Source organism: Molossus molossus, unplaced genomic scaffold, assembly GCF_014108415.1.
Source record: "Molossus molossus isolate mMolMol1 unplaced genomic scaffold, mMolMol1.p scaffold_m16_p_17, whole genome shotgun sequence".
Taxonomy (NCBI): Eukaryota; Metazoa; Chordata; class Mammalia; order Chiroptera; family Molossidae; genus Molossus; species Molossus molossus.
The window spans coordinates 14,318,242-14,342,924 of NW_023425352.1; the positions used below are offsets into that span (position 1 = coordinate 14,318,242).

Sequence of the window (24,683 nt, forward strand, 5' to 3'; positions counted from 1 at the left end):
GCTAGACCACGGCAGGGCCTGTAAGCTCATCCTGCCTTCCCTTTTGTTTCAGCGGCAGAAGAATAGACATTTCTTCAATTTTCCTGGGCTGAACATGTAGAAAGACCATCCAGGAATGATCTCCTTAATTCCAGTTAGAGGCCAGAAAGGAACACTGTCGAGATTACTGAATAGAGTATGACCCCGACAGTAAAGGAAGAACAAATCGGGCTCGCCTGGGTTTGGGCTCAGCTATACTTGCTTTGTGTTCACAGCTGTGGGGTAAGAAGGCCTGGTCCTCTCTGTATAGTAGTTTTCTTTCATAGTTATCACACTTGGTTGTACACTAGGATCACCTGGGCACCATTAAAAAACTCTAGTCCCTAGGCTTTGCCCCAGACCATGCCAATCAAAATCCCTGGGGTAACACCCAGTGTTAGTATATTTTTAAATTCCCAGGTAATCCTAATGTGTAGCCATGTTTGAGAACCGCTGGTTCGTGTGATTGTTAAGTGGTCCTTGTCTGAGGTTGATTTTCATCACATCCGTGAGGAAACACACAACACAGTGTAAGTATCTGCAATAGTATATTATTTTAAAGATTTTACATTTACAAGTGGAAGCAGCACGTGTTGTCCGGGGGTAAGCCAGAGCAGGAACAGAGTTCGCTGGAGGAAAGGTCAGTCGGTTCCTCCCCAGAAGATAAGCCTGCAGTGCAGACTTCAGGCTGCCCATAGGTCTTTGTTCCCAGTTCAGGAGGCTTTTACTCAGTGCTTTGCTTCATTCACTGGAGAGGGACATGGCATTGTTTCAGCTCCTTCCCCACAGCTTCCAGCTCAGCAGTGGACTGTAGGGAACAGATTCACCACCAGTGGTGTCACTGTAGATAACACTTGAGGAGCATTCTTTTCAGACAACATGTCATAGACCCAATTTTTCATTCTCCCAAGTCAAGACAGACTAGAGAAGCAAGGAAATTTTCAGTATGATCAAACTTCCCCTGTGTACAGACTTCAGTGTACACATAAGTACACAGAAGAAATCTGTCTCACAGATACGATTAACAGTAGTGAAGGTTAAAACTTGAAAATTGTATAGGTCTGGTGGTGTTAGAAAACAGGAATTCGAACTAGCTTTTCATAACTTAAAAGTCTCAACTTGAACACTGGGAAGCCTGAGTGCTGGGGCAACAGAAGGAAGTCAAAAAGGGTCTCTGGCCCTTGAACTAGTGGTCACTTACGCAGGTTGGAGATCATGAGGAAGAGAAAATACTAATGGACTTTGAAGAAAGGTATGTTGATAAAAGGAACCCAGAAACCTACATGTCAGCGACATTTATGATGGGAAGGCTAAGATTTATTTAGTACAGAGCTGAGTTTCCATGTTAGAAGTCTCTCGGTGCTGTTCTAAAAGCCCCCAAATTGTAGTTGTAAATTAGTAGGTAGAACAGACAGGAGATAAGACAAAAAAAAGAACGAGAAGTTAGTTTTTCATTCATATTCCCACAAGGTGGGCTCCTCCAAGCCCCTCCAGCCGTCAGTACCTGAACCTACTCCTGGATAGTCTCATACAGGCTGTCGATTTGGAGCCGGAAGTACTTGGCAAGCTCTGCCCTCTTCGCTTTCAGTGTTGGTGTCAAAAGCCCATTGTTAATGGAAAAGGGCTCTGGATGGAGATAGATGCTTTTGACCTGGAAGAGAAGATGAACACGCACACGCGTTCACGTGTGTGCATGCACACTTTTGTCAGTGATACGGACTTTCCCGCAGAGCCCTCCTCAGTGCTATGTGAAGACCTTGAAGGATACATCCGCTTACAAAAGCAGGCTGAGGAAGTGGTAAAGAGAAAGAACAGTCACACATGCCCGTTCTCACACGAACAGCAAAAATGGACTGTACAGATCATCACGAAAGGTCACCGCCATGTATAGGGAACGGGTTCACAGTACAAACTCAAGCCAATTCCTTGGAAACTACATTTAAACCCCCTTAGAAATGCAGCTTCTGCACTTCTAGCATGGCTTCCGGGACCAGGAGCGCATCAGTCACACATACCTGTTCAAAGGACTTAAGGCCGCCTTCCTTCCCAATTTTCTGCAAGTCTTCTAGAATGGCTTCCTTTACGGTCTAAGAATATAAAACGGGACTTACAGCATGGCTGTTTGAAAATGAGCCTAAACGAGAGGTTAGGCATGAACCAACTCAAAATTCCTGCCAAAGCTCGCCGGGATAGGAGCAGGAGGTGGGATTACGTACCGTACCGTGCATCGTATGCCTGATAGTGCCCAAAGGAAAGAAGGCAAATTAAATTTCAAAGGGTTTTTCTCTCTCTGAATGGCATTTAAATGTTTTTTTTATTTTCTAATCATTTTCCCCCACAAAGGACATAAACTCCCCATCCTCTCCTCCAATCTAATAAAACCAGTCCATCTATTTAGGGTTCAGCCACCTGCCACGGATTCAGGATGGGCCTGTTTTTCCAGGGTGCCGGAGCTGGTGGGGCCTCCCCTCCCATCATGGGCCCCGGGGTGGGGGTGTGCATCAAGCTCTGCTAAGTGAGACTTACTTGGTTTTGGCACAGCTCTTCAAGGGAGCCCTTAGCCCCGAGATTGGCTGCAAATGCAGGAAGCACTTCCGGGTCAGGAACCACCACCGCGACTAAGGATGACTGAAAGGAAGCCGCGTGAGAACGGATAATGCTGTCTCCCGGGGCTGCCGGAGGCAGAGCATGTCTTTGAAACAGACATGTCCCAAGACCTCAGATGCGGTACCTGTGTCCTCCTCTTTCCTCACCAGGAATTTCAAACTCCCGGGGAACGCTAGGCCCATTTTCCCATTACAGAAACGTTCTACTGGAATTCAGCTGATCACATACAAGTGGTGTTCAACGCTAGGCTTCAAGATCTCTTGGCCTGTCCGTAACAGCCGTCCACCACGCCCCAAAAGCTAAATTAAAGTGCAGTCTATAGGACTTCTATTGTAGTGAGAACTAAATTCAACGTGGGCATCCTTTTTACAGAATAGCTACTCATTAGTATAACTGTTTAACAATTCTACTGCCGTATCTACAGAGTCCATCATAGTTTCAAAAAAATATTTTCATTGATATTGCCTTATCAATGAAATGGGGCTTTAGTTCTTCAGTTCTATAAGCTTATACCTTCTCCTTCTCACCCTACCGAAATAGGTTTTCTGTGGCCACTGGAATCAGCTGTCTGTGCTTGAAAATGGCTGTTGTTAAAACAACATGTTACCCGTAAGCTTTCTCCGTGCACAAAAACTTGCTGCACTGGTCTGCTCCTGCTGTAGATGTTTTCTATCTTCTCGGGAGCGATGTATTCTCCTTGGGCCAGCTTGAAAATGTTCTTTTTACGGTCAACGATCTTCAGAGTTCCATTCTAGGTGACAGACAGAAGATGGCATAAGTACTTCTGAGCCCTCTGTGAGGGGTGTCGGCGGAGAAAGTAGTGAAGTCACAGGTATCGTCCTTCTTTAAACTTGACTTCTCCTGAGTCATTGGAGCCATCTTTACTCTTTCTCACTCTTGGCTTTGAGGAAAGGGGAGGGAAGCACCTTCCAGCAAGAACCTGTCTATAGTGAGTGTCTACGTGGAGAGCCACTGTGCAGCCTGACAGAATGTCCCAGGACTTGCGGGGTTGTGGAAATGGCCGGCTACCTCATCTACTAAAGAAATTCTGCAGCCGTAAATTTCCAATTACTCCATTTCCAGAACTCCTGGAAATAGGGAAGGAATGTTCTTTTATTATGAATTTTGAGCCCGGCCAGTGTCAGTGGACTGAGCATCGTCCCATGGACTGAGATGTCCCAGTTAAATTCCCAGTCAGAGCACGTGCCTCGGTTACAGGCTCGATCCCCAGGAGGGGGCATGCAGGAGGCAGCCAAAAGATGTTTCTCTTTCACATTGATGTGTCTATCTCTCTCTCCCTTTCTCTCTCTCTAAAAAACAAAAGTCCTGCCAATATGGCTGTGGTTGAGTGTTGTCCCATGGACTGAGAGAGATCACTGGTTTGATTCTTGGTCAGGGCACATGCCCGGGTTCAGGGCTCGATCCCCAGTAGGGGGTGTGCAGGAGGCAACGGATCAATGTCGTGCTCTCACACTGATGTTTCTATCTCTCCCTCTCTCTCTAAAAAATAACAATGAAAACATATTTTAAAAGAAAAGAATTCTGAAGAAGTTAGATCTCTCTCTCTCCTTGACTCTGTTTTCTGTATCCCTCCTATTAGATTTGGGAATAGGCTGAACAGTTCCACTAAGCGAATGCTAATCAAGCAAGTCAATAACTGTGCTTGTTAGGACAGAAGCAGGGCTGGGGAGGGCTCTCTGACCAGCCACCAGAGGTCATTTGCAGCTTCATTTCCCTGAGCTAGTTGGTCTGAGGAGCTTAGGTTCTTAGGGATTTGAATTGCAGAATTGGGATGAGCGGCAAATACAATCCACATGATCACACCCTAAGTAGGGCAGTAGACTGAACCAACCCTAGAACCTTCAACAAGCCTGACTCAAGAAATTAACCCTCAATTTATCCTAACAGATATTATCTGAAAGTGATTAATAAGGGTCGGCCCTTTATAACTCTAGTTTAGGGACCCATCTATTGCCTACATCCTATGCTTATTAGAGCAGAGAACTCTTATACAGAAACGATATGTTAGCACGATATGACTAGACCCAAATCTATGAAACGTATCATCAGGACCAATGTTCTTGGAGTTCTCGCCAAACGTTCTGTGAATGTCACTTTCGTCTTGAAAATACTGAGCCAGAAAGGAGTTTCAGATCTGGTTCTTTGCCACTCCCCCAGCATATTGTTGACAAAAACTTCAGAGAGGGGACCTTGGAAAATCTGCAGGGCTTCTAACTATTACAATTACACAATCATTTCCTCTCGTCTTAGAAAAACAGATGGGGTCGACAGAGACTAGTGATCATTGTTTGTTAGCAAGCTATGCTTAAAAAAATGTTTCTGTATATTGCAGAGAGCGGTGGCAAAGGCCCCTGAGAGGGGAAACCTAGCCGCCGCACATGCCTAGTTTAGAAATCTCGCTTCCTTGTTTTGACATGTCTCTACATAGTAAGTGGAAAGAAACGTATTCCTAGGAAACTTATAAAAGGCAAATGGAGTTATCAAATCACAACTTCTTCCTTAAGAAAAGTAAACAAGCAAACAAAGATAAAAGAAAAAGAAAAAAAACCCAGACCACTACATCCCTTTCTTGGAAAAGTCCTCCTAATTTTACTTTGGCTGTGAGCAAATGTATTCCCTTGTCCTGGGAGTCACGCCCACTCAGCTGATCATCCCACTGGCCTCTCTGCGCAGCTTGTTGATAAGCAGATGGGTCTCCCCAGTTCAGCAGCATAGACTCCCAGAAGCTTTGAAGAAACACCCACCGGGAGCCAGCGAGCGATGTCTCCTGTGTGAAGCCAGCCATTGCTGTCGAGGGCTTCGGCTGTCTTCTCCGGGTCCTTCAGGTATCCCTTGAACACGTTGGTGCCCTTGATGCAGACCTGCTCATAGGATGGTACAAAGTGGTGACAAAAGCAAAGGCCACTACTGCCAGCCTGGGTACTTTACAAAACACCTGCTCCTATTCTTAAATCGTTTGGTGGTTTCAGCCACAGGGTGAAAGCACCCGACTGTAATCGCTGTTGTGGGGGATTGGAAAGCAAGGTTCAGAAACATTCAGTTCCTTGCTCAAGATCTCAGAGGAGTCAAACCCAAGCCTGCTCACAATTGTGTGCTCTTCTTGGTACAAACATCCCCACCATGATCACCTTGCCGGGTGCACCTACCCACCTCTCCTTCGCCATTCACTGAGAAGTAGTTCATGTCTGGCACATCTTCCAGCTTCACGTGATTGCAAGCCAGGGGGGCTCCAACGTGGCCTAGAACACACCACACTGAATCAGCTGGGCAGCCACAGCACGGTGACCAGGCATATTTCAGGGATACTTATGGATTGCCTCTAAAAATAAAGACTGAAAGTTCATCTGCCAAGATAGGAAGGCCTGGACCCAAACCTGAGTTGGCTTTGGCCACATTCATCCGAATCACTCAGTTTATCTAAATTCATAAGTCCAATTTCAACTAGAACCCTCTCCCAACCACTGCACCGCCTGCCCAGCAGGTGGGGAACCTACCTGGTCTCCAGTCACCAGGTAATGTTAATGTACAGCCAGCAGTGCATTCTGTTTGACCATAAGCTTCAAACACCTGGGAAACCAAACAAGGGCTTTACCATGGGGGCTTCACTCGAAAACCAAAAGGGTCCAGAAATAGACCACAGTATGGAAACGTATACTGTGCTTTGGGAAATGTGGCATTTCAAGTCAATGGGAAAATGAAAATGAGTTTTTCAATAAGTGATGTGCAATCCTATGGCAACCGGATTTGCACCTGGGCAATAGAACGCTTCTGAAGAAACCAAGGTAGCACTTTTAACGGGAAATAGCTCCAGCTGTGGGGTAGAACAAGGGTTGACAACTCTGTCTGTACAGGACCAGAGAGTAACTGTTTTAGTTTTGTGAGCCATGTGGTCTCTGTCTCAATGACTTAACTCTGCCAATGGAGCAAGAAAGCAGCAGTAGACAGTGTGGAGTGAATAGACATGGCTGTGTTCCACTAAATTCTTACTTTTCTAAAAAATAGGCAAAGGGCTGGTTTTGGCCTGTGCTGCAGTTTGCCAACCCTTGGTATAGAGAATAATCTTGACTAGAGAGGCTGGTGGGAGGAAACAGGTGCACTAGCTACTGCATGGGGGCGTGGCCTATAATGGGCGGAGTTGATAAAGGTGGAGAGGAAGGCATTTCTGGGAGGGGCGTGACAACAGGACCTTCTGTTGTGTCAATTTGGGGGGCGGAGGGAGAGGAAAGTATTAAGAATGGCCAAGAGGGTGTGCTCATTTGAAGGACTAAAAGACCTCTGCCCTTGGCATCCACACGCAATCTTTTTTGATGTTGGTTATACAGACAGGGGACATTGTGAGGATAAGGCTGTCAGTTTTGTTCATGCTTTTTTTTTTTTTTATCCTCACCCAAGGACATTTTTCCATTTTTTGTACAGACAGAGTAGGAGGGAGAGAGAGGAAGAGAGAGAGAGGGAAACATCGATGTGAAAGGGACACATCGAGTGGCTGCCACCCACACGACCAACCAGGGCCGGGGACAAACTGCAACCGAGGTACATGCCCCTAGCGGGAACTGAACCCGGGTCTCTCCGGACCGCAGGCGGACGCTCTAACCGCTGAGCCAAACCGGCCAGGGCTGTTCATGCTTTGCATGTTGGTCGAATGAACAGACTAGTAAGCCACTGGGGGGGGGGGGGAGGTAGGAGAAGACAATATCTATGTCCAAGCCCTTGTACTCAATTCCAGATGGAGCAGAAATTTAACTGGAAAAAAAACCCCCGAAAACCATAAGATGATCAGAAAATATGGATGAAAACAGGCTTATGAATACTATGGGTTAGGGAGTCCCGTCTAAGCAATTCAAAAACTACAAATAGAAAATATTAATCCATCTGCTACATAAACATTTAAAACTTTTAAATAGCCATACATGAAGCAAAAGATGAGACTAGAAAATTATTTCTAACACAACGAAAACAAGTATTATTGCTATGTGAAGAACTCTTAGAGCAATGTGAAAGAGAACCTGATTATCCTTTGCCTATTTTTCTGTAAGGCAGTAATAGAGTAATCTATGGAAGAAATACAAATGCCAATAAGCGATAGAAAAAAAAATGTTGTGTTAATTAAAGAAACAAACTCCAATAAGGTTTTTCATGTATCTGATGGGTTAAGATTTAAATACTGACAAACTCTTTCACTGGCAAGAATATGGGAAAATAAGGTCGCATGCATCATTTATTTGCAAGAATGTATAAAAAAAATGACAAGATCTTACTGAAGGGAAGTTAGATAACCTACAATAACATGTTTAAAAAACCCTAAAATGTATACTTTGACCCAATAGTCCCCACTTGCTGGGCTTTATCCCAAATCAATAATTGCATTAAATACTAAAGACTATACACGTGTCCTTATCATCCCATTAATTATAACAGGGAAAAAAAAAATGGTAAGCCACTCATGTCCATCAGTAGGAGACTAGTTATTTAGGTACATTCACCAAACTATTCCAAACCATTAAATAATGTAGATTTTTATTTGACAGGGAATCGTGCTGATGGGACACTGTTGAACAAGTATGTTAGAGCCCTGATGTCATTTATGTAAAGGTCCCTATACACAGAGGCATGAGAAGCGACAAGAAGGATATTTTCTCCTGATTTTGAGGTTTTTGGATGACTGTTTCTTTGGTATTTTTCAGTTGTGTTTTCCATTTTATTTAAGCAGTGAACCTTATTTGTTACAACAGTGAAATAAGCTGTCTTCAGAGGTGCTCGGCTTACCGGACACCCCAATGCGGCCCGCAGGAACTCCAAGACGGAAGAGGAGATGGGGGCAGCTCCAGTGACCATAATGCGGACCTTCCCGCCCAGGTTGTCCTGTTCAGTAGAAACAGAAACATCTGCTGAAGCCTCTTCCCTTGGCTTCATTTTCCTCCATTGTGAAATAGGTTGAACGACCTACCCACTGTTATAAGAATAAAACTTGGTAATTTACAAAGCACTTAGAATAGGGCCTGGCATTGTCAAAATGCGCTTAAAATGTTAACTATTATTGTCACCACCTCAGCTGGGACCAGATCTCCATTTTTTAAATTTCCTCATATAATTTGTATTTTTGGTCCCTTCGAATTACTTATAATCTCAACAGACCCCCTAAAAAAATATGCAAGGGTGCTAGGACCTAAATAAAATCCATTTTCTGAATTTTGACCAATTTCCTTTGGGGACAAAGTTGTCCAAGAGAGATCGCAAATGGTGAGTGAGCACCGAAAGTGCAGAAGGATCTCCGGTTAAAGAGACGCTTGACCGTCCAAGGGAGAGCAAGGTATGCTGAGTCAGTGGGCTGCCTAGACATTTGCCTGGCTCTGTCCACGACCCACCCAACCTACCTGGATCTTTTTAAAGATGAGTCGGTCCCAGATACTGTCGCGTCTGATGATACCCCTTTTCACTTCACTGAATTTACTGGAAATAGCCAAGTTCAACAAGAACTTCTTCAAGGGTGTCTTGGCTTCATTTTGAACCTGCGGGGTGATAACTCCCCATTAGAGATACTCACCAAGGCTCATCAATGAGCAAGAGATGTTGCCGTCTAGCTTCATAAGGAAGCAGCTCTCAATCCTGGACCAGTTTGCTGAATAATACGGAGCCCAGATAATTATGTTCACACTAAAGGAAGTAAACTTAGTACATAGGTTCAGAGCGCCAGTTCCTCAAGATACCTTGGCAAACAACTTTGACAACTGGGATAATGATGTCCTCAAAAGATGGTCAGCATTTACCTACAAAGTCTCTTAGAACAACTGGATAAAAAACTGTTCAATGGGCAGCACCCTTAGGGTTTTGGCTTAATAGGTCAAAGAAGGTCCCAGGAATCTGATTTTTAAACAAGCATCACCTCTCGCTCCCCTTGCCCCTGCGATGCCTACATACACTAAATTTGTTGAAATACCACTTTCTCTGTGACTAAAGTTTCCTTAGCCACAGCATACCAAATCCTACAGACCTTCCCATGTAGATTATTTCTTCCTTGTGGACTTAATCTGACACTGCTTTCCAAGCTCACATGATTTTCCTAGTCTCCCTGACTCTGGCCTCATCATGACTCTAATCCATCAACCACACTCCTGCCAAAGGAGAGCTTTGGTTGGTCCAACTCAAAGAAAGCCGCCATATTTACAAAACTCTATCCCAAACTCCATCCTCTGGCTTCAAGACTCCATCCTATTGGAATTCACATTCAAGGTAATCAAAGTTCTTTGCCAGTTCAAAATTCAAAACTTCAAACCTTCCATATTCACACTCCCATTTCTGGGCCTCCAGCCAAATGGGGCTGCGCATCCCCACCCCTAATATCGGCTGTGCTCTAGGCTCTGGATAGCTACTCATGGCTGTGCTATTATTTTGCCAAAATCTCACCATCCTTCTGCAAGATCTACACTCAAATATTGCCTGCATCATGTGATTCCTGACAACTTTCTCATCCTTAAAAAACCTATCCTGTTTCAATATTCACAAGACTCCCCTAACAAGTCACTGACGAAGAGCGGGAATTGAGAGACTTGCACTTATAAAGTCCTGCATTTTCATAATAAGTGCTGGAAGTGAACTCTGTGTTAATACCATCTTATAAAATAACTCTCTCTCAAAAATAAAAATGAGTCCATCCAACAAATGAACAAAAAGCAAGTCTAACAATCCCACAGCATGATGAGGAACTGTTAGAATTGTTAACAAGTCTGATAGAAACTAGGGCTTTCAATGTCTGCGGATCATCTGTGTACTAGAATGCAGCCTGTCCTCGAACTGGAGCCCCAGGACAGCACCTGGTGAGATTCACAATGTGAAGGGACTGCCAAAATCTCAGGGGTGGGGCCAAACATGTGAAGAAGGGCCATGTATTATTTCCTTAGAGCTCTCATGACTAGGAAATTATGAAATGATTGGGCACATGGTTAAGAGCCTGGGTGTTCTTATTATATTTCCTGGGTTCAAATTCTAGTTCCCAGAGCTCTTTGGAGGAATTTGCCAAACCAAGACTTAAGTGAGGATCACACAAGATGAACTTGAGACATCTTATGCCAGGAAGCAACAAAGCTATTAAAAACCACTGAGGTCATGTCAAAAGATGTATGAGCAACACATGATGGGGCTCCCAACTTCCATGATGGGAAAATTTGAACACTGAGAAGGATGAGTGAAATAGATTAAACATACAAATATGCAAATCACTAGTGCATCATATTACAAAGAAAACAATCTCATTGTCCAGTTTTAAAGGTTATGGAGGCACCAATTCAGCATCTTGCAAATTGACGAATAAAAGAATGAAATATTTGTTATTCCCTGATGGAAGAATCTCAGCTAACACATGCAAGAGAAATGACTGAATTAGAAAAACTGCTATTTTGCAATCCTAATGAAAAAATAGAGCACTGATTAATGAAAGCGAAAAGAATTACGTGACAGTTTGATTCTGGACCGACCCCTTATCAGCTATTACTCTGAGCAAGTTATTTAACCTCTGAGGCTCAGTCTCTGCTTCTGCAAGTCTGGGATAAGTAGAGGCCTCGTGTGCCTTTGAGAGCAGGAGATGCATATAAAGTGTTCATCAGGGGAACTCAGTAAGAAGCTCAGTAATCAGTAGGTGTTATGAAGTCAGTGTACAACCTCCCAGAGTACCAACTTCCCTAGTTGGCTGAATGTTGAGGGGCTCCCCAAGTCCCCGAATTGAGCTCCTTCTCCAAATCAGGTCCACTCATCTCCTCCAGAGGAAAGGGGGTTTTATTTATTAGGGTTTTCACCACTGCATTTATAAATGTGGCTAGAAGTAGATGCTTATAGGGAGTCGGGGGTTGGAAGTGGACAAATTCTTAACAACACAGAGTCCTGAAGAGCCTCAGACAGGTTCTGCACCCCACGATCAGCCCAGCAGAAGCAAAGTCAGCACCTTGTCGTAGATCCTGTTGAGGAGTCGGGGCACCACAGGAAACAGGGTGGGCTTCAGAGTCTTCATGTCATCAGGCAGCAGCCGAATATCTCCTTGGAAGAATCCAACTCTGGCTCCACAAGAGTATACAACAACCTAAACACGAAGCCAAAGGAAAGGGCTCAGAGCCAAAGGACCCGTCAGGGGGGCGTGTCGTCTAGAGGGTGCTGCTAGAGACTTCTCTAAGCTTGAGGTGCGTTTGGTGCTGCGGCGCTAAGGAAAAACACTGCCAACTCGACTACAGCTGCCTGTCACTGGAAGGCAGTGTCAGTTTCAGAAACGTTAAAATGTGAAAAGGGATGCTTATTAGAATTGATACTTTATGAATCAGATATCAGTATTTTAGTCCGAGGAACCGGATTGCTCATCACTTTATGCATTAACACAGAATCTGATCAAAGAAGGATTTAAGAATAGGACTCAGAGCCAAAGGACCACTTCAAGGGGGAACAGAGAGAGGCTTTTCCACCCTGACGGCCACCCGTGTTCGTGAAAGGCCAGCATTGCTTTCAGTCCTCAGGGCAGCCTCAGCGTAACCCGGAGTCCACGCACAGACGGGCAGCTCTCCTCTGGGGCACCCAGTCGGATCGACCCTGTCTTAGGCATGCTGGACACCTTCCCTGGACCAAATGCTGCCTCTCTGCCTCTCTGTGGGGAACTTCCTTTTCTCTAATACTAAGATCTTCTCGAAAATTCTAACCACAATAAAATAAAAAAGAAGAAACACATCTCCTATTTCAGGTCGGAATTAAGGGTAGCTGGTGGGCTCCTGGCTGTGACCTCGCTCGACTCGCAGGCACCTTGTGTGAAGGCGGCAGCAGGCTGAGCCTGTTGGACACACAGACTTAGCAGAGGAAGGCACCCCTGTGGGTCAGTGGGAACGCGGGGTTCAGACGCCGCTGTGCCTGCTCCCTGCCCGTGCCCTTCACGTTAGAGAAAGGACTGTGAATATTGGAGGGTGCCTTCGGAATAAGCGTGGGACTAGCAAGTCAGTATCCCTTTCCACATACCTGCTAGGGACACAGGGCACTCACCTGTACAACCCTCTCAAACATGTGAGCCAAGGGGAGGTAGGATATGGCCACATCCTCAGGGGTGGGCTGAAACGTATACTACAGATGGGAAGAAAGAGGAGACACAATTGGATTAATGCCGACCTTCCCTTCCAAATGCATTTAAGAACTGCTCTCATTAACTATAGTTAATAATACTCTACTGTATATTTGAAAGCTGCTGAGTCAATCTTAGTTCTCATCACAAGAAAAGAGAATTTGCAACTACGTGTGGTGATGGATATTAACTAGACTTAACAAGAGGATCATTTTGCAATACATGCAAACATTGAATCATTATGCTATACACCAGAAACTGTTATAATGTTAGGTGTCAACTGTATCTCATTTAAAATGAAAAAGAAAACCATTTTTAACTACTTCTCTCCTGTAGTACACAGCATGCGGCCGTGCAGGGGGGCACTGTGGACTGGGAGAGGGGCCCTGACTTCACCCATGTAGAGGTCTGCAGTGATTGTCAAAGACCAAGGCTGGAACATGCCCCGCCCGCCACCCAAAACTGCACAGGTATTTGTCCACACTCAGGCCCTTAACTGGGTTTTTTTTTCTCTCTCTGCCTCCTCTATCTTCAAGATTAAAATCTTATGACAGATTCGCATTTTAATGAGGATCTCTTTTGTAATTGACCACTGACCTCAACACATTTGAGAAAAGCTGCAGCATTTGAAACAACATTTTTATGGGTTATCATGGCTCCTTTGGGGTCACCTGTAGGAAACAAGGAGGTGGAGGGAAAGATCCTTTATGTAGCTAATAGGTAACCTTTGCCTTTGAAATAAGAAGTGACATTCAATTGGTTCTGTTCCAGAGAGCCAAGAGCTTCTTCTGACATCATGGCTTTGTGTGAATGATATATGACTCCGTTCATGAATGATTAATGCCCCCAGAGATTCTACTGCTGACAGCCTTCTACCGTCACACAGGGCTCAGCCATAAGCTCAGATAGCAAAGAAAAGAAAAATCCAAGTAACTCCCCTCTCTCTTGTGCCATTTTTATGTTGAAGACTTCAGAGCTGACAATATTACCTAGCTATCACCTTACAAATTGGGCAGAATGGAATGGATATAATGGTAGGTCATCATGGGCCACATTGAAAGCTATTAAGAGTTCTAATAGAAAGGTAGCTGCCAGATGGGGGTGGAGTCCACAGTGATCTGTGTAGAACTTTACTGGGTTATCTTGATTGAATGGACCACTCTAGTGGTGTCAAGTTGAGAGAGTGGTGGGTTGGGGAAGAAGATTGACTTTCTGACACATCTTTAAGATCCCTGAAATCCATAGCACGTAAACACTTTTAGTATGTTAAATACGGTTTATCTGCTTATGCTTACAGTTTTCTGTCTGGGTAGCCATACTCAGAAGCCTTAGGTGGTAAGCCTTACGAATAGGGTTCATTGTAGGGTTTATTTACTAGCCTACTCGTGGTCAGTGACCCAAGTCATGTTTTTGGTTGACCAGAGGCCTCTGCGACAGCTTCATGGGCACTGACCTGTGGTCCCACTGGTGAAGCAGATGATGCCTAGGTCATCTGGTTCAGGAGGCTGGAGGGGGAAGCACACAGGCTTAGTCTACCACGAGCTTTGGGGGTTGAACATGCAAGACTCAAATTCGGGCAGAAGAAAACTTACCATGGGTTTTCTGAAATTCTCTTTGCCTGTATTCTACACAAACAGAACATCAAGAAAGGAAGACATTAGTTAAGATGAACAGACTCATGAAAAACACAGCCCTCTCCCTTTTCCATGAGGACACATCTACAGGAATATAACCAAAATTTCAACCTGGATCAGGCCCAGAAGCCCTATGGAAGAGCATAAGGTTTATCTAGATTACAAACCTAAAGAGGGCAGATCCCAAATGTCCAAACTTCCCACCATACTCTTGAAGTTCAGTCATCTAGGACCACAGCTAAAGGTCTTTGACTAACATATGTACTTGACATTTCAAGGCTTACTACATAACAGTCACTGTCCTGAGCACTTTATATATGTTAACTCAGTTAACTCTTTAACTCCTCTGTGCGGTAGAGACTCTTTTATCCTAATTCTACAGAAAGGGAAAGGGAGATATAAAATAACTTGCGCAAGGTCACCTAACAGTGCCTAGCTCCAGGACCATACCCTAACTACCACCAACCAATGCACTTATGGATTCTCTACTTGGAACTCTATGCATGCTGGTCACAGGCCTTTCTCCTCTCCTGGCATGGTTTCTGAGTCACTTTGGGGAAATTATTCTCGAAGCTTCACTGCATGAGTCTAATTTACTGTGTCCTGCCACCCCTGGAGAACAGCCTGCTCCCTGTGCAGATGTCCGGCCAAGCAGACAATACCAGATGCCCATGGTGTCAGGTCAACCTCTGAGCTGGGAGGTGAGTTTCAGGCCATTACCTCAGCATCACAGAAGGATAAGACCTCAAGCCCACTTTTCTCCCCTCTTTGCTTCAGGTCATCGTCAAAGGGATCCATGAGGATGATTATTTTCAGGCCTGGAGTGAGGCCCTTCTCCACATTGTCTATCAGGACTGATGCCTTTTGGGGTGTATCACAGATCACCATGGCGATATCACCTGAAAGCAGAAACAGAGCCAAAGGTCATGTTCCTGCTCTGCTCGGTGCCTGATCGCCTTATAAGGAGGAAGGGATTTTTGAAAATGTCAAAGCTAGTGGATCTCCCAAAGGATATGAATTATGTCTGCAAATCAGCTTTGTGATGCATAAAACCTGAAACATTCCATTGATACAAAGGAGCTTAACCGAAGCAGAAGCCAAGTTCCCCTGTGTGCTGCCGACATGATTTAGTCTCTAGAGAAGCCTTCTAGAGACTTCCTTCTGATTTAGAATATAGGTGACTGGTGGCTGAATGGCTTAGGTGTGGTCCTTTCTATGTGTTTTATGTGGGGGAAAGGAGCAGGGGAGAGGAGGGGAAGGAGGGGGCAGATGGGATTTTAACAGACAAGCATTTTATGATTCTAAATGTTAGCATTTGCTTTGATACTTGTTTACACAAATAAAAAGTGTCCGATTGTGTCTATAGTTCAAGTGGATGTACTCACTACATCTACCATACCATTTCTGTGACAGGAAGTAATGTCTGGGATGTGTGGAAGGGCTGTGACTTGCCCACTCAACGTGTACTTGTTTGAGAATGGCAATATTTTCTGCAGACTCACCATACACATTGGTACATGCTGGTTAACTGTACTGACTTAGATTTACAAGGATGGGAACTCAGACCGGAAGTTTCACAGTGATCTGTCAACCACTCTGGACTTTTCTCCAGTGTGGCCAAAGTAAATAGCCGAGTCCTCTAAATGACACTGCCGTAATACATCACCTTAAAGCATTCCATTGACTCTTCTAACTGTGCATAGACCTGCCCCATGGGCTTTTTGTAACTTCCCTGTAAATGATATCATAGGGACTACAAGACAGCAAAGACTTGAGCACTTTTCTGGTCCCAGCATTCCAAGGCTGCTCACAAAAGCAGATGTTGAAGAGTTACTCAGCTTACAGGAAGAATCGAGTTGTAATGTAGTAGCAAAGTTTTACCCTTGTTGATAATGTATATGACGGCCTCTGCTCCCAAGGTATCGTACAGGGGGACGGCTACCATGGAGTACGTGTAACAAGCTAACTCGGAGATGATCCACTGTATGGAGAGAAGTTCAAGTCAGGACTAGAGAACACTTTGAAGAGGAAAAGTATTAATTTAGTCATTTAGCCAACAAATGGTTTTGTGGTTACTTTGCTTTAAAAAAAAATCACTGTGGGGCCCCTAAGGACTACCACTGCTAATGCTACAAAGTACAGCTTAATAAAGGAGATAAAGGCACAGAAATAACTACAATACAAAGGTAGACCCGATACAAAGGTAGAGTGCGGTGAGTTCTGTCCATCAGAGGAATGGGAAGCATGAGGGAACGTTCAGGAAGCAGAAGTCACTTTCAGGGGTCGGGTAAAGGCTCTCTGGGGCTGCGTGGGTGAAACGTGATGAGAAGTGGGCAGGGCCGCGAAAGGGCTGGTGAGTTCTGGCTGTGGAGGCTGAGGCACAGAAGGCATTCCTGGAGTGGACAAGGCAGGACAGCGTGACATCAGTGTATACACACCAGGAAGCATGAGGAGCCACAGAAACGAGTCTAGATGCTATGGGCTGAATTGCGGCCCTGACCCCATTGCCACTCATTTTGGAGATACAGTAGGGCCTTTATGGAGGTAATTAAGGTTAAATGAGTTCATGGCGTGGGTCCTAATCCAATACGACTAATGTCTTTCTAAGAAGAGGAAGAGGCACCAGGGATGACAGAGAAAAGGTCATGTGAGGACACAGGAGAAGGCAGCCAACTGCAAGCCAAGGAGAGAGGCCCCAGGAGAAACCCAGCTGGCTGACACCTTGATCTTCCAGCCTCCAGAACTGTGAGAAAATATATTTCTGTTGTTGAAGTCACCAGTTTCTGGTATTCTGTTTTGGCAGCTCCAGCAGACTAATACGCTAGGTTTGGTGTTGAATTCCTAAACGCGAGCTAAGGGCATGTCTTCTCATTGAGGCTGGTGTAACAAATTAGTTCCAGTCATCTCGACGTCTAAAATCGGCTTTCAGTGGCCAATCTCAGTAACAACGGACACCTTGGTTTCCTTCAGGTACAACCTACAAGTTCCATCTCTGATATGAAAACATCCTTTCCCAGGACATCCTCAAGCTCGTATTGGCCAGCCCCCTTTAGCTTTCTTACTCAGACAACAACAGACTGACTTAGAAAGGCTCCTACTGGGCTGGGAAATAGGAGAAGTCCAGTCACCTAGTTTAGATCACTACACATTCAACCAGGAATTAAGGAGGCTTGGAGTTGTAATTCTTTCAAGGGGAAGAATATTTAAAGAAAATGAGAGCTTTAAGTAGCTTTGGTAAATCATCAACAAGTGTCAGAATGCTGGCTTAGGGGTGGGTTTAAAGTCTTTAGACTTAGTCCTGACTCATTTTCTTGAGTTCACTTCCACATGGTTACCTCTGGCCTATTCTGAGCAAAGATGCCAACACATTGGTCTTGGGATGGCTTGTATCCTTTATGTAGGAGACAGGAGCCCAGGTACTCTGCTCGATCAGACACCTGTAAAAGAGAGACAAACAAGGGGGGTGGGGAGGGACACAGTCAAGACCCAAAGGAGACCACCTTGGCTCAGGATATCATGTAGCAAAAGAATCCATGCCAAACATGGGCCCGACTCACCTGTTTGTAGGACAGCCACTTGTAGGGCTGGTTTGGTTTTCTATACCCCAAGCAAGGCCCATTGTCTAAAAACATAATATTAAAGAAAATCAGCTCCATTTGCAAATCCTTTGGACCAGAGAAGGTAAAAGGGAATTAGGAAGAGACAAGACACAAAAGATACATCTAGTTAGAATGTGAACTGCTCTTAGGTGCCAAGGAAATTCAAAGGCAGGGAGTACTCAGTTCTCCAAGTCAGAGTCGTACAAACTACACTTGGAACATTTAGGAAATTCTACAGACCAGGGGTGGCTCCGTGTTGAAATATGTGACCTCCATGGTAGCAGACTCAGTGAAAGCCATGAATATGGACTAGCCCACATAACGTGAACAAGTGAAAGCCAAGTAAATACAGCCTGAATGGGATAATCTTGGATTGACATAAAAAAAAAAAAAAAAAGGTATGTTCATAAAAATATAGAAAAAAATCAAAATGAGTCGTCAATAATGTTGTTATTACCATTATTAACCATTATTAACACTAATATTTTGTCATAGTTCCTTTGTATAGTTCTATAGGGTTATGATATATATATTTGTCCTACTTCCTTTCTCTGTTTGATATACACATTCCCATGTTATCATTTATTCTTTGTAGAGATTTCAATGGCCTTATTATGGCCAACTGACGAAGAGTTCTACTGTAATTGACTTTCTCTCATTGTGGGTACTTAGACTGTTTCCAAGTTTGACACCTTAAATAATGCTATGGTAAATATTTTCAAATTAATCATTTCGAATTTAGAACATTTTCTTAGCACAGAGTCCCTAAAATGAAATGACTGAGTTGGGAGGTTGGAATGGCTCAGGTTTTTGCTGCCTAGCACCACACTGCTTAATAAGACCCACTATGACAGTTTGCTTTTCTCCCACCACCAACATATCAAGTCATAGATGCTGAATAGTACCATTTTTAACACGTCTTATGGTTTGATAGATTTTAAAACGTACTTTAGCCTAAGGTTCTTTAACAGCTAGTAGAGTGGGACATTCCCCTTGCTTGTTGAACTTTATTTACTCTCATCTGTTAATGTGCTTGGTCTGTTTATAGGACAGTCTCTCCTGAAATACCCAGGCTCGGCCACAGAAGCCACGCAAGTTGTGATATGAGGCTAAGGAACAAGCCTCACTGGCTGAAAAGCTCAAATGAGACCAAGCTATAAATAGAAAAGGAAAAGGGAAGGGAATTTGACCCAGAGGCTCTGGCCAAACTGCTGAGAGAAATTCAGTTCTTGACAGAAGGAAGCGTTCAGAGAGAGGGTTACTAGGAATTCAGAGGTAAGTACGTAAACTTCCAGACCAAGTGACAGAGGAAAAAGGAATAAAAGCAGGAAAGAGATAGCTGCTCTGATCAAAAAGATATAAAAGGTAAATGAGGAGACTGTTGTCCACAGGAAACAGTCCTTTTTCTTCCTGCTGAAACAGCTGCATAAAAGCTCAAGCGGCAAAGTCTCAGATGGTCATTTTCCATGAAGCTGGGCAAGTCCTGTCCTGCTAGGTGTTCACAGCCACGGCTCCCTCCCAGAGTGTGTGCCGTGATGTCCACCAGTGAGACTGTACCAACACGAAGTACAAGTGACAGCTACCATGGATGGGATGCTTACTCCATGCTAAGCACATTTGCTCATTTGGTCTTTGCAACTCTTGTTATCCCGTGGCCCCGAGAGTCAGAAAAAACTGGGACGGCGTCTTCAAGCTCACTCAGCAAGTGGCAGAGCTGGTGAATGTGGAAAAACCATGCTGCATCTCCTTGTCACTTCCCTATAGGTGAAAATTCTAGCAGAGGCCCACGGCCAAGGAACAAGTCAAATAATTGGCCCAAAGGGACACCCGCTGAGGTCTCATTAAACTCTGTGCCCTAATCAGCTTCAGCCTAATTACCCAAAATCCTGACCAGGCAACAGCCTAGCCTTTGATTAACTTACTTAACTGAGAGCTAGCTTCTGTTTTCAGGTGCAGCCATGGGCACAGAGCCCACCTGTTAACAACTGGGCAGAATTGCAGCCCTAAGTTCGGTAGAGTTGAAACTGGTATGCAGACCCCCTCCCTGCAACCAAGCTTTGTTAAAAACTCAGACTCTTAGGTCTCACTATCTGGAATTCTGGTTCAGTTTGACAAGGGGAGCCAGAAATCTACATTTTAAACATTACCCACAGTGATTCTCAACATAGACCATCTATCGGGTAGGGGTGAAAAGTATATGTCAAGGTTGATGTAGTCAACCCCAGCTGGGATCAGAAGTGTCATTTTTCTGAGGAAATAGCCAGGCCAGATTACTCCTGTCTAGTGACATGAGAAGCCATGTTAACTGAGTCTGCTTATTCTTAATTTAGTATTTAAAAAAAAATAGAAATGAAGTATCTTATGTAACATTTTCTAGTTCTGTCACCTTCAGTATGTTCCTGAACCTCTGAGTCTCTGTTTTCTCATTTAAAAAAATATGGGAGATAGGAACTAATCCATGAGGTTTAGGGAAGATTAGTAGGTACTACCTGAGCAGTCCCTATTGTACAGTTAGCACTTGACAGGAGGTGACTATTAAATATTATCATAGTCACAAAGGCAGGAGAGAAGGGAGGGATAAGAAGTCACACAGGCAAACTATGCCTAGACAGTGTCACCCCAAAGAAACAAGATATAGGGAGAGCTATAAGCCAATAGATTTTGAAAGGAAATCAGTACACCTAGCATTGTGTTCAATGATAAAAGATGTAAGTACTAAGGCTCGATATGTTCCAAGTGAACCTACCAAAGCCCCTGTGGCAGCATTTCTAAGAAAAGTCCAAAGGAGAATTGCCTCTGTGATACTAAGAGTAGCAGCCTGGGCCAGTAGTGTGGCATTGGGATCAGGACAAGGTAAGAAGTCAGGAGGCCTAAATGTTCATTCTGGCTCAGATTCTGCATCTGAAGAATTGCATTTGTGAAAAGCATGTTCCTAAGCAAATATGATACACTAATGTCCTAGTGAGTTAATCAACATACTTTCATATACATTATCATTGACTGTTTAACAACAATTTGGCAGGGAAGTTCTTGTGTTAACTAAGGCACAGATCCAGAGAGGCAAAGTGGCTTGCACAAGGTCACACAGCTAGAAATAGAAGAACTGGGTTTCAGACCCAGGGCTGGCCCTTGCTTCCTGACATTGTGATTTTCCGATCCCTGCATCCATCCCAACACTGTAGATGTTCCTTCCATTTTGTATGTAGGAATTCTACCCAGACCACCACAGGTTTTTACAAGTGAGGCAGGGAAGCTGAGGTATAGAACAAGACTCTTTCTTGGTCTTCTCTTACAGGAAAGGCCAGACTGCCAGGCTTACCAGACACAGCAAGTCCTCTTTTGAAAACTTCGTACATCGTCTTGGCATCTGAGAAGTAGTAGCTTAGCAGGTCATTGTCCTTCTGGCGAGCATTTTTCCGTGCTCCTCCCTAAGACACAAGGCCAAGTTTAGGCCCAGTCTGAGTCTCTCCCCACCCTTTCCAAATACTTACAAATTAAATTGAATGTGAATGCTAACCATTGAGGTCATAGGGATTACTCCTCTATCCTATTCAATCAATAAAGTCTTTAAATCTCAAAATTGAAACATCTTCACATCATAGCAACCCAGAGACTGTCACAGTTATGTTTTGGGAGATCTCCCTTACCTTTCTTGGAACACACACACACCCCCCACAAGAGATAATATAGTATATTTATCCTTTAAAAATTCACATCAAGTTTAAACATCTATGAAATGCATACTATGTTCTGTGCACCATGTAAATACTGTAGATGCAAAGTAAGTTAAGAGAAAATTGCTGGCCATGAGCACCTCATAAGTGGAAGTTTTTGGAGTGGGGTGGGGTGAGAAGGGAAAAACATGCAAATACAATGCTGTGATGTACATGTTGAGCTAAAATATATGTTTTGGGAGACTAATGAAGCAACCAGTTTTGTGGTAAGTAGAAAGGCTACAGAGAAGAAATGATATTTCAGTGGAGACTTTGAAGATCAGTAAGCACTGACCAAGAAGATGCGGAGTGGTAGAGGGGAGGGAAAGATGAATGACTCAGAGTGAAGGAACAGCCTGAGCAAAGGCACAGAGGCCAGAAAACACACTGCAGAGTCTGGTAGGGAGCTAGAGAACAGGGTATTTCAGAAATAGGGAGTAGCTAGGGATCTGTCTAGAAATGTCAGCTGGAACTCCAGGGTCAGGGCCTCATGAGGCCCTTGGAGCTGCAGTGGAGCTATAGGCATGGTCCAACCCTTGTGAAATCAATCCAGAGAGAAACAGGCATCAGTTAAATAAGCAAACTAAAGGAGTCGTTCAAGTACAGGCTAGCACATCAGACTAGAGCAAGAGATCTGACTTGTCTAGAGCATTGGGGAAGATTTCCATGAGATGTCGCATTAAGTCAAGAGGTAAAAGAAAAAAAAAGTTCCTCCTCTCATAAAGGAAGATAGGGTCTTGCTGACTGTTTTTATAAATGGCCTGAGGAAGAAGGAAGAATGAAAAGTGATTCCAACTCAACTTTAGGCAACTGGGTAAGAAGAGATGCATTTAACTGAGATAGAAGAGGAAGGGAAACCGGAGAGGGTATGGGTGTGGGTGTGGGTGTGTGTGTGTGTTTAGGGAGAAGATATGTAATAAAGAGACTCATTGACCTTGACGTACTTGAGTGTCACTGAGGTAGACTGGAACTCAGGGGAGAGGTCTGAACTTAAAAGTCAGATTTGGGTGTCATGGCCTTTTAGGTACATTTTCAAGTCATAGGAGAAGGAGAGTTTTCTCAGGAGTGAGGAATTAAAGCAGGGATTGGCAGGCTTTGGCCTGGGCTCACTTCTGGCCTGAACCTGCTTTTACAAGTAAAGTTGTATTGGAACACCGCCATGCTCATTCACTTCCACGTTGTCTGATGCTTTCTCACCACAACAGAGTTGAGTGGTCGCAACGCAGCCCATATGGCTGCGAAGTCTGAGCTGTCCTGTCTTTCCAGAACATGTTTGCTCACTCCTGCTTCAGAGGAATTGAGAGACGGTGACGCTGAGATGAAGAGAGGAAACAACCTAAGTGGCCAAGAAAGGCTCTTTTGGGATAAAGAAGACATTTCATTGAAGGATATTATAGAGAAGTTTAAGAAAAGAAGGCTGAAGTCAGCTGAGAGGAAGGCTGAAGGAGAAATCAGTGAATTTGGAAGTTCGAGTATGCGTGAGGCAGAGAAGTTTGGGGAGATGGTGGTAGCAAAGGTCTGACATCGGTGGTTAAAGTTCAAATCAACAAACAGTCTCCTCTTAATGAACTCTGGTGGGAAAAGGAAGGAGTGGAAGGAGCTGGTGGCCTGACGCAGCAGGATCAGCAGGAGGGGACGATGTCAACGAAGGACACACAAACACACCAGAGTAAAAGGGAACCCGGTGGACAGTGCAGTTAACTCGGAATAAGAGTCTCAGGTAGAGGAAAGAAGTCCAAGAAAAGAACAGAAGGGGGTTAGCTTTACAAAGGAACAGGAATGCTTTTTTCCCTCTGAAAAGGGTTGAAGATGAAAAATGACAAAGAACATTCTTGGAGCTTTTCCTTTGCTCAGAGATATAAGACGCTGTCTGATTTGCTGAAAGTTGGGGAATTGAAGGGAAAAGTTCAACTTCTGCCTATTTTAAGAATGAATATTAACTCAAGGCTGGAATTTAAATAAATAACTCATATGCCATTTTCAGACATTGAGTATCTCAATAAAATTTTCTACTGTCCCCAAAGTCCTGACTCTGTCATTTAGATCAGTGATTTTTAACCTTTTTTGTAAATCTCAGGGCACATATAAACTAATTACTAAAATTCTGTGGCACACCAAAAATATATATTTTTTGCTGATCTGACGAAAGAATAGGGAGGGTATAATTTTGATTCACTCATACCGGATGGCTATCATTGTGTTGGCTGTTGTCGTATTTTTTTATTTGACAATCTAAGGGAAAAGAGGTCAGTGCCCTTGACTAAATAGTCAGGTGTTGTGTGTAAACAGGCTTTGTGGAACACATGATCTACCCCTTTAAAAATTTTTTATTGATTTAATGTTTTCACGTATCCCTTTAAAAATGCAGAAACCATTCTTAGCCTATTTGTCCCATTTTAAAAAGGTGGATTTTTCCTGTGGGTTATAGTTAGACAACCTCAATTTAGATCACTGGTGTCATAGGACCTAGCTTGGGTATCATCTTTATGACAAAGGAAAATGTGTCATTAGTAGAAGTGTACATTTGTAGATTTTTCTGTTGATTACTAACACAAAAGGCTTACTTTTCCATGCTACACCCCATCCCCTTCACGAATTAGTCCAATGTCTTGAACTACATACAGTTTGTGTTTGATCAATGTTGACAAACTAAAAAGGTGATTAGTAGGTTACCTCAATTCCCACTGACTGGTTGTTCAGATCAACTACAGGCAAGACATCGTGAGGTCTGTTGACCAGCCACAGGAAGATGCCAACTCCAAAGGTCAGGATGAAGATCAGTGCCGGGGTTGGAAGTGGGGAAAACAAGAAGTTAAAGATAAAAAGCATCTTTGTGAATAGTAGCAGGAAATTGAGGCCTTAAAAAAAAAGAGAAGGAAACAAAAATGTTAGAGGAAATGGCTATATCATTTTACTCAATCATTCTAGGTTTAAAGAAGGGGACACACCACACACACACACACACACACACACACACACACACACACACACGGCTTCTACTCCTTCA

General features: G+C 43.9%; 1 protein-coding gene across 6 annotated transcripts in view; it reads right to left on the reverse strand.

Annotated features, from left to right (window-relative positions):
- Positions 1-560: 560 nt before the first annotated feature.
- Positions 561-24,683, reverse strand: part of ACSL5 (acyl-CoA synthetase long chain family member 5) — a 49,221-nt gene continuing 25,098 nt past the window's right edge. For all 6 annotated transcript variants that reach the window (XM_036264534.1, XM_036264533.1, XM_036264531.1 and 3 more), the window contains 21 exons: positions 24,350-24,534; positions 21,283-21,391; positions 17,922-17,986; positions 17,700-17,801; positions 16,246-16,345; positions 15,085-15,263; positions 14,323-14,355; positions 14,184-14,235; positions 13,328-13,401; positions 12,655-12,732; positions 11,582-11,716; positions 9,021-9,155; positions 8,413-8,508; positions 6,141-6,213; positions 5,797-5,885; positions 5,391-5,507; positions 3,233-3,376; positions 2,545-2,646; positions 2,034-2,105; positions 1,523-1,669; positions 561-826 (listed from right to left, as the gene is read on the reverse strand). In XM_036264534.1, the coding sequence (XP_036120427.1) occupies positions 1,529-1,669; positions 2,034-2,105; positions 2,545-2,646; positions 3,233-3,376; positions 5,391-5,507; positions 5,797-5,885; positions 6,141-6,213; positions 8,413-8,508; positions 9,021-9,155; positions 11,582-11,716; positions 12,655-12,732; positions 13,328-13,401; positions 14,184-14,235; positions 14,323-14,355; positions 15,085-15,263; positions 16,246-16,345; positions 17,700-17,801; positions 17,922-17,986; positions 21,283-21,391; positions 24,350-24,505 (2,052 nt within the window). In that variant the 5' untranslated portion in view covers positions 24,506-24,534 and the 3' untranslated portion in view covers positions 561-826; positions 1,523-1,528. The remainder of the gene's footprint in view (positions 827-1,522; positions 1,670-2,033; positions 2,106-2,544; positions 2,647-3,232; positions 3,377-5,390; positions 5,508-5,796; positions 5,886-6,140; positions 6,214-8,412; positions 8,509-9,020; positions 9,156-11,581; positions 11,717-12,654; positions 12,733-13,327; positions 13,402-14,183; positions 14,236-14,322; positions 14,356-15,084; positions 15,264-16,245; positions 16,346-17,699; positions 17,802-17,921; positions 17,987-21,282; positions 21,392-24,349; positions 24,535-24,683) is intronic.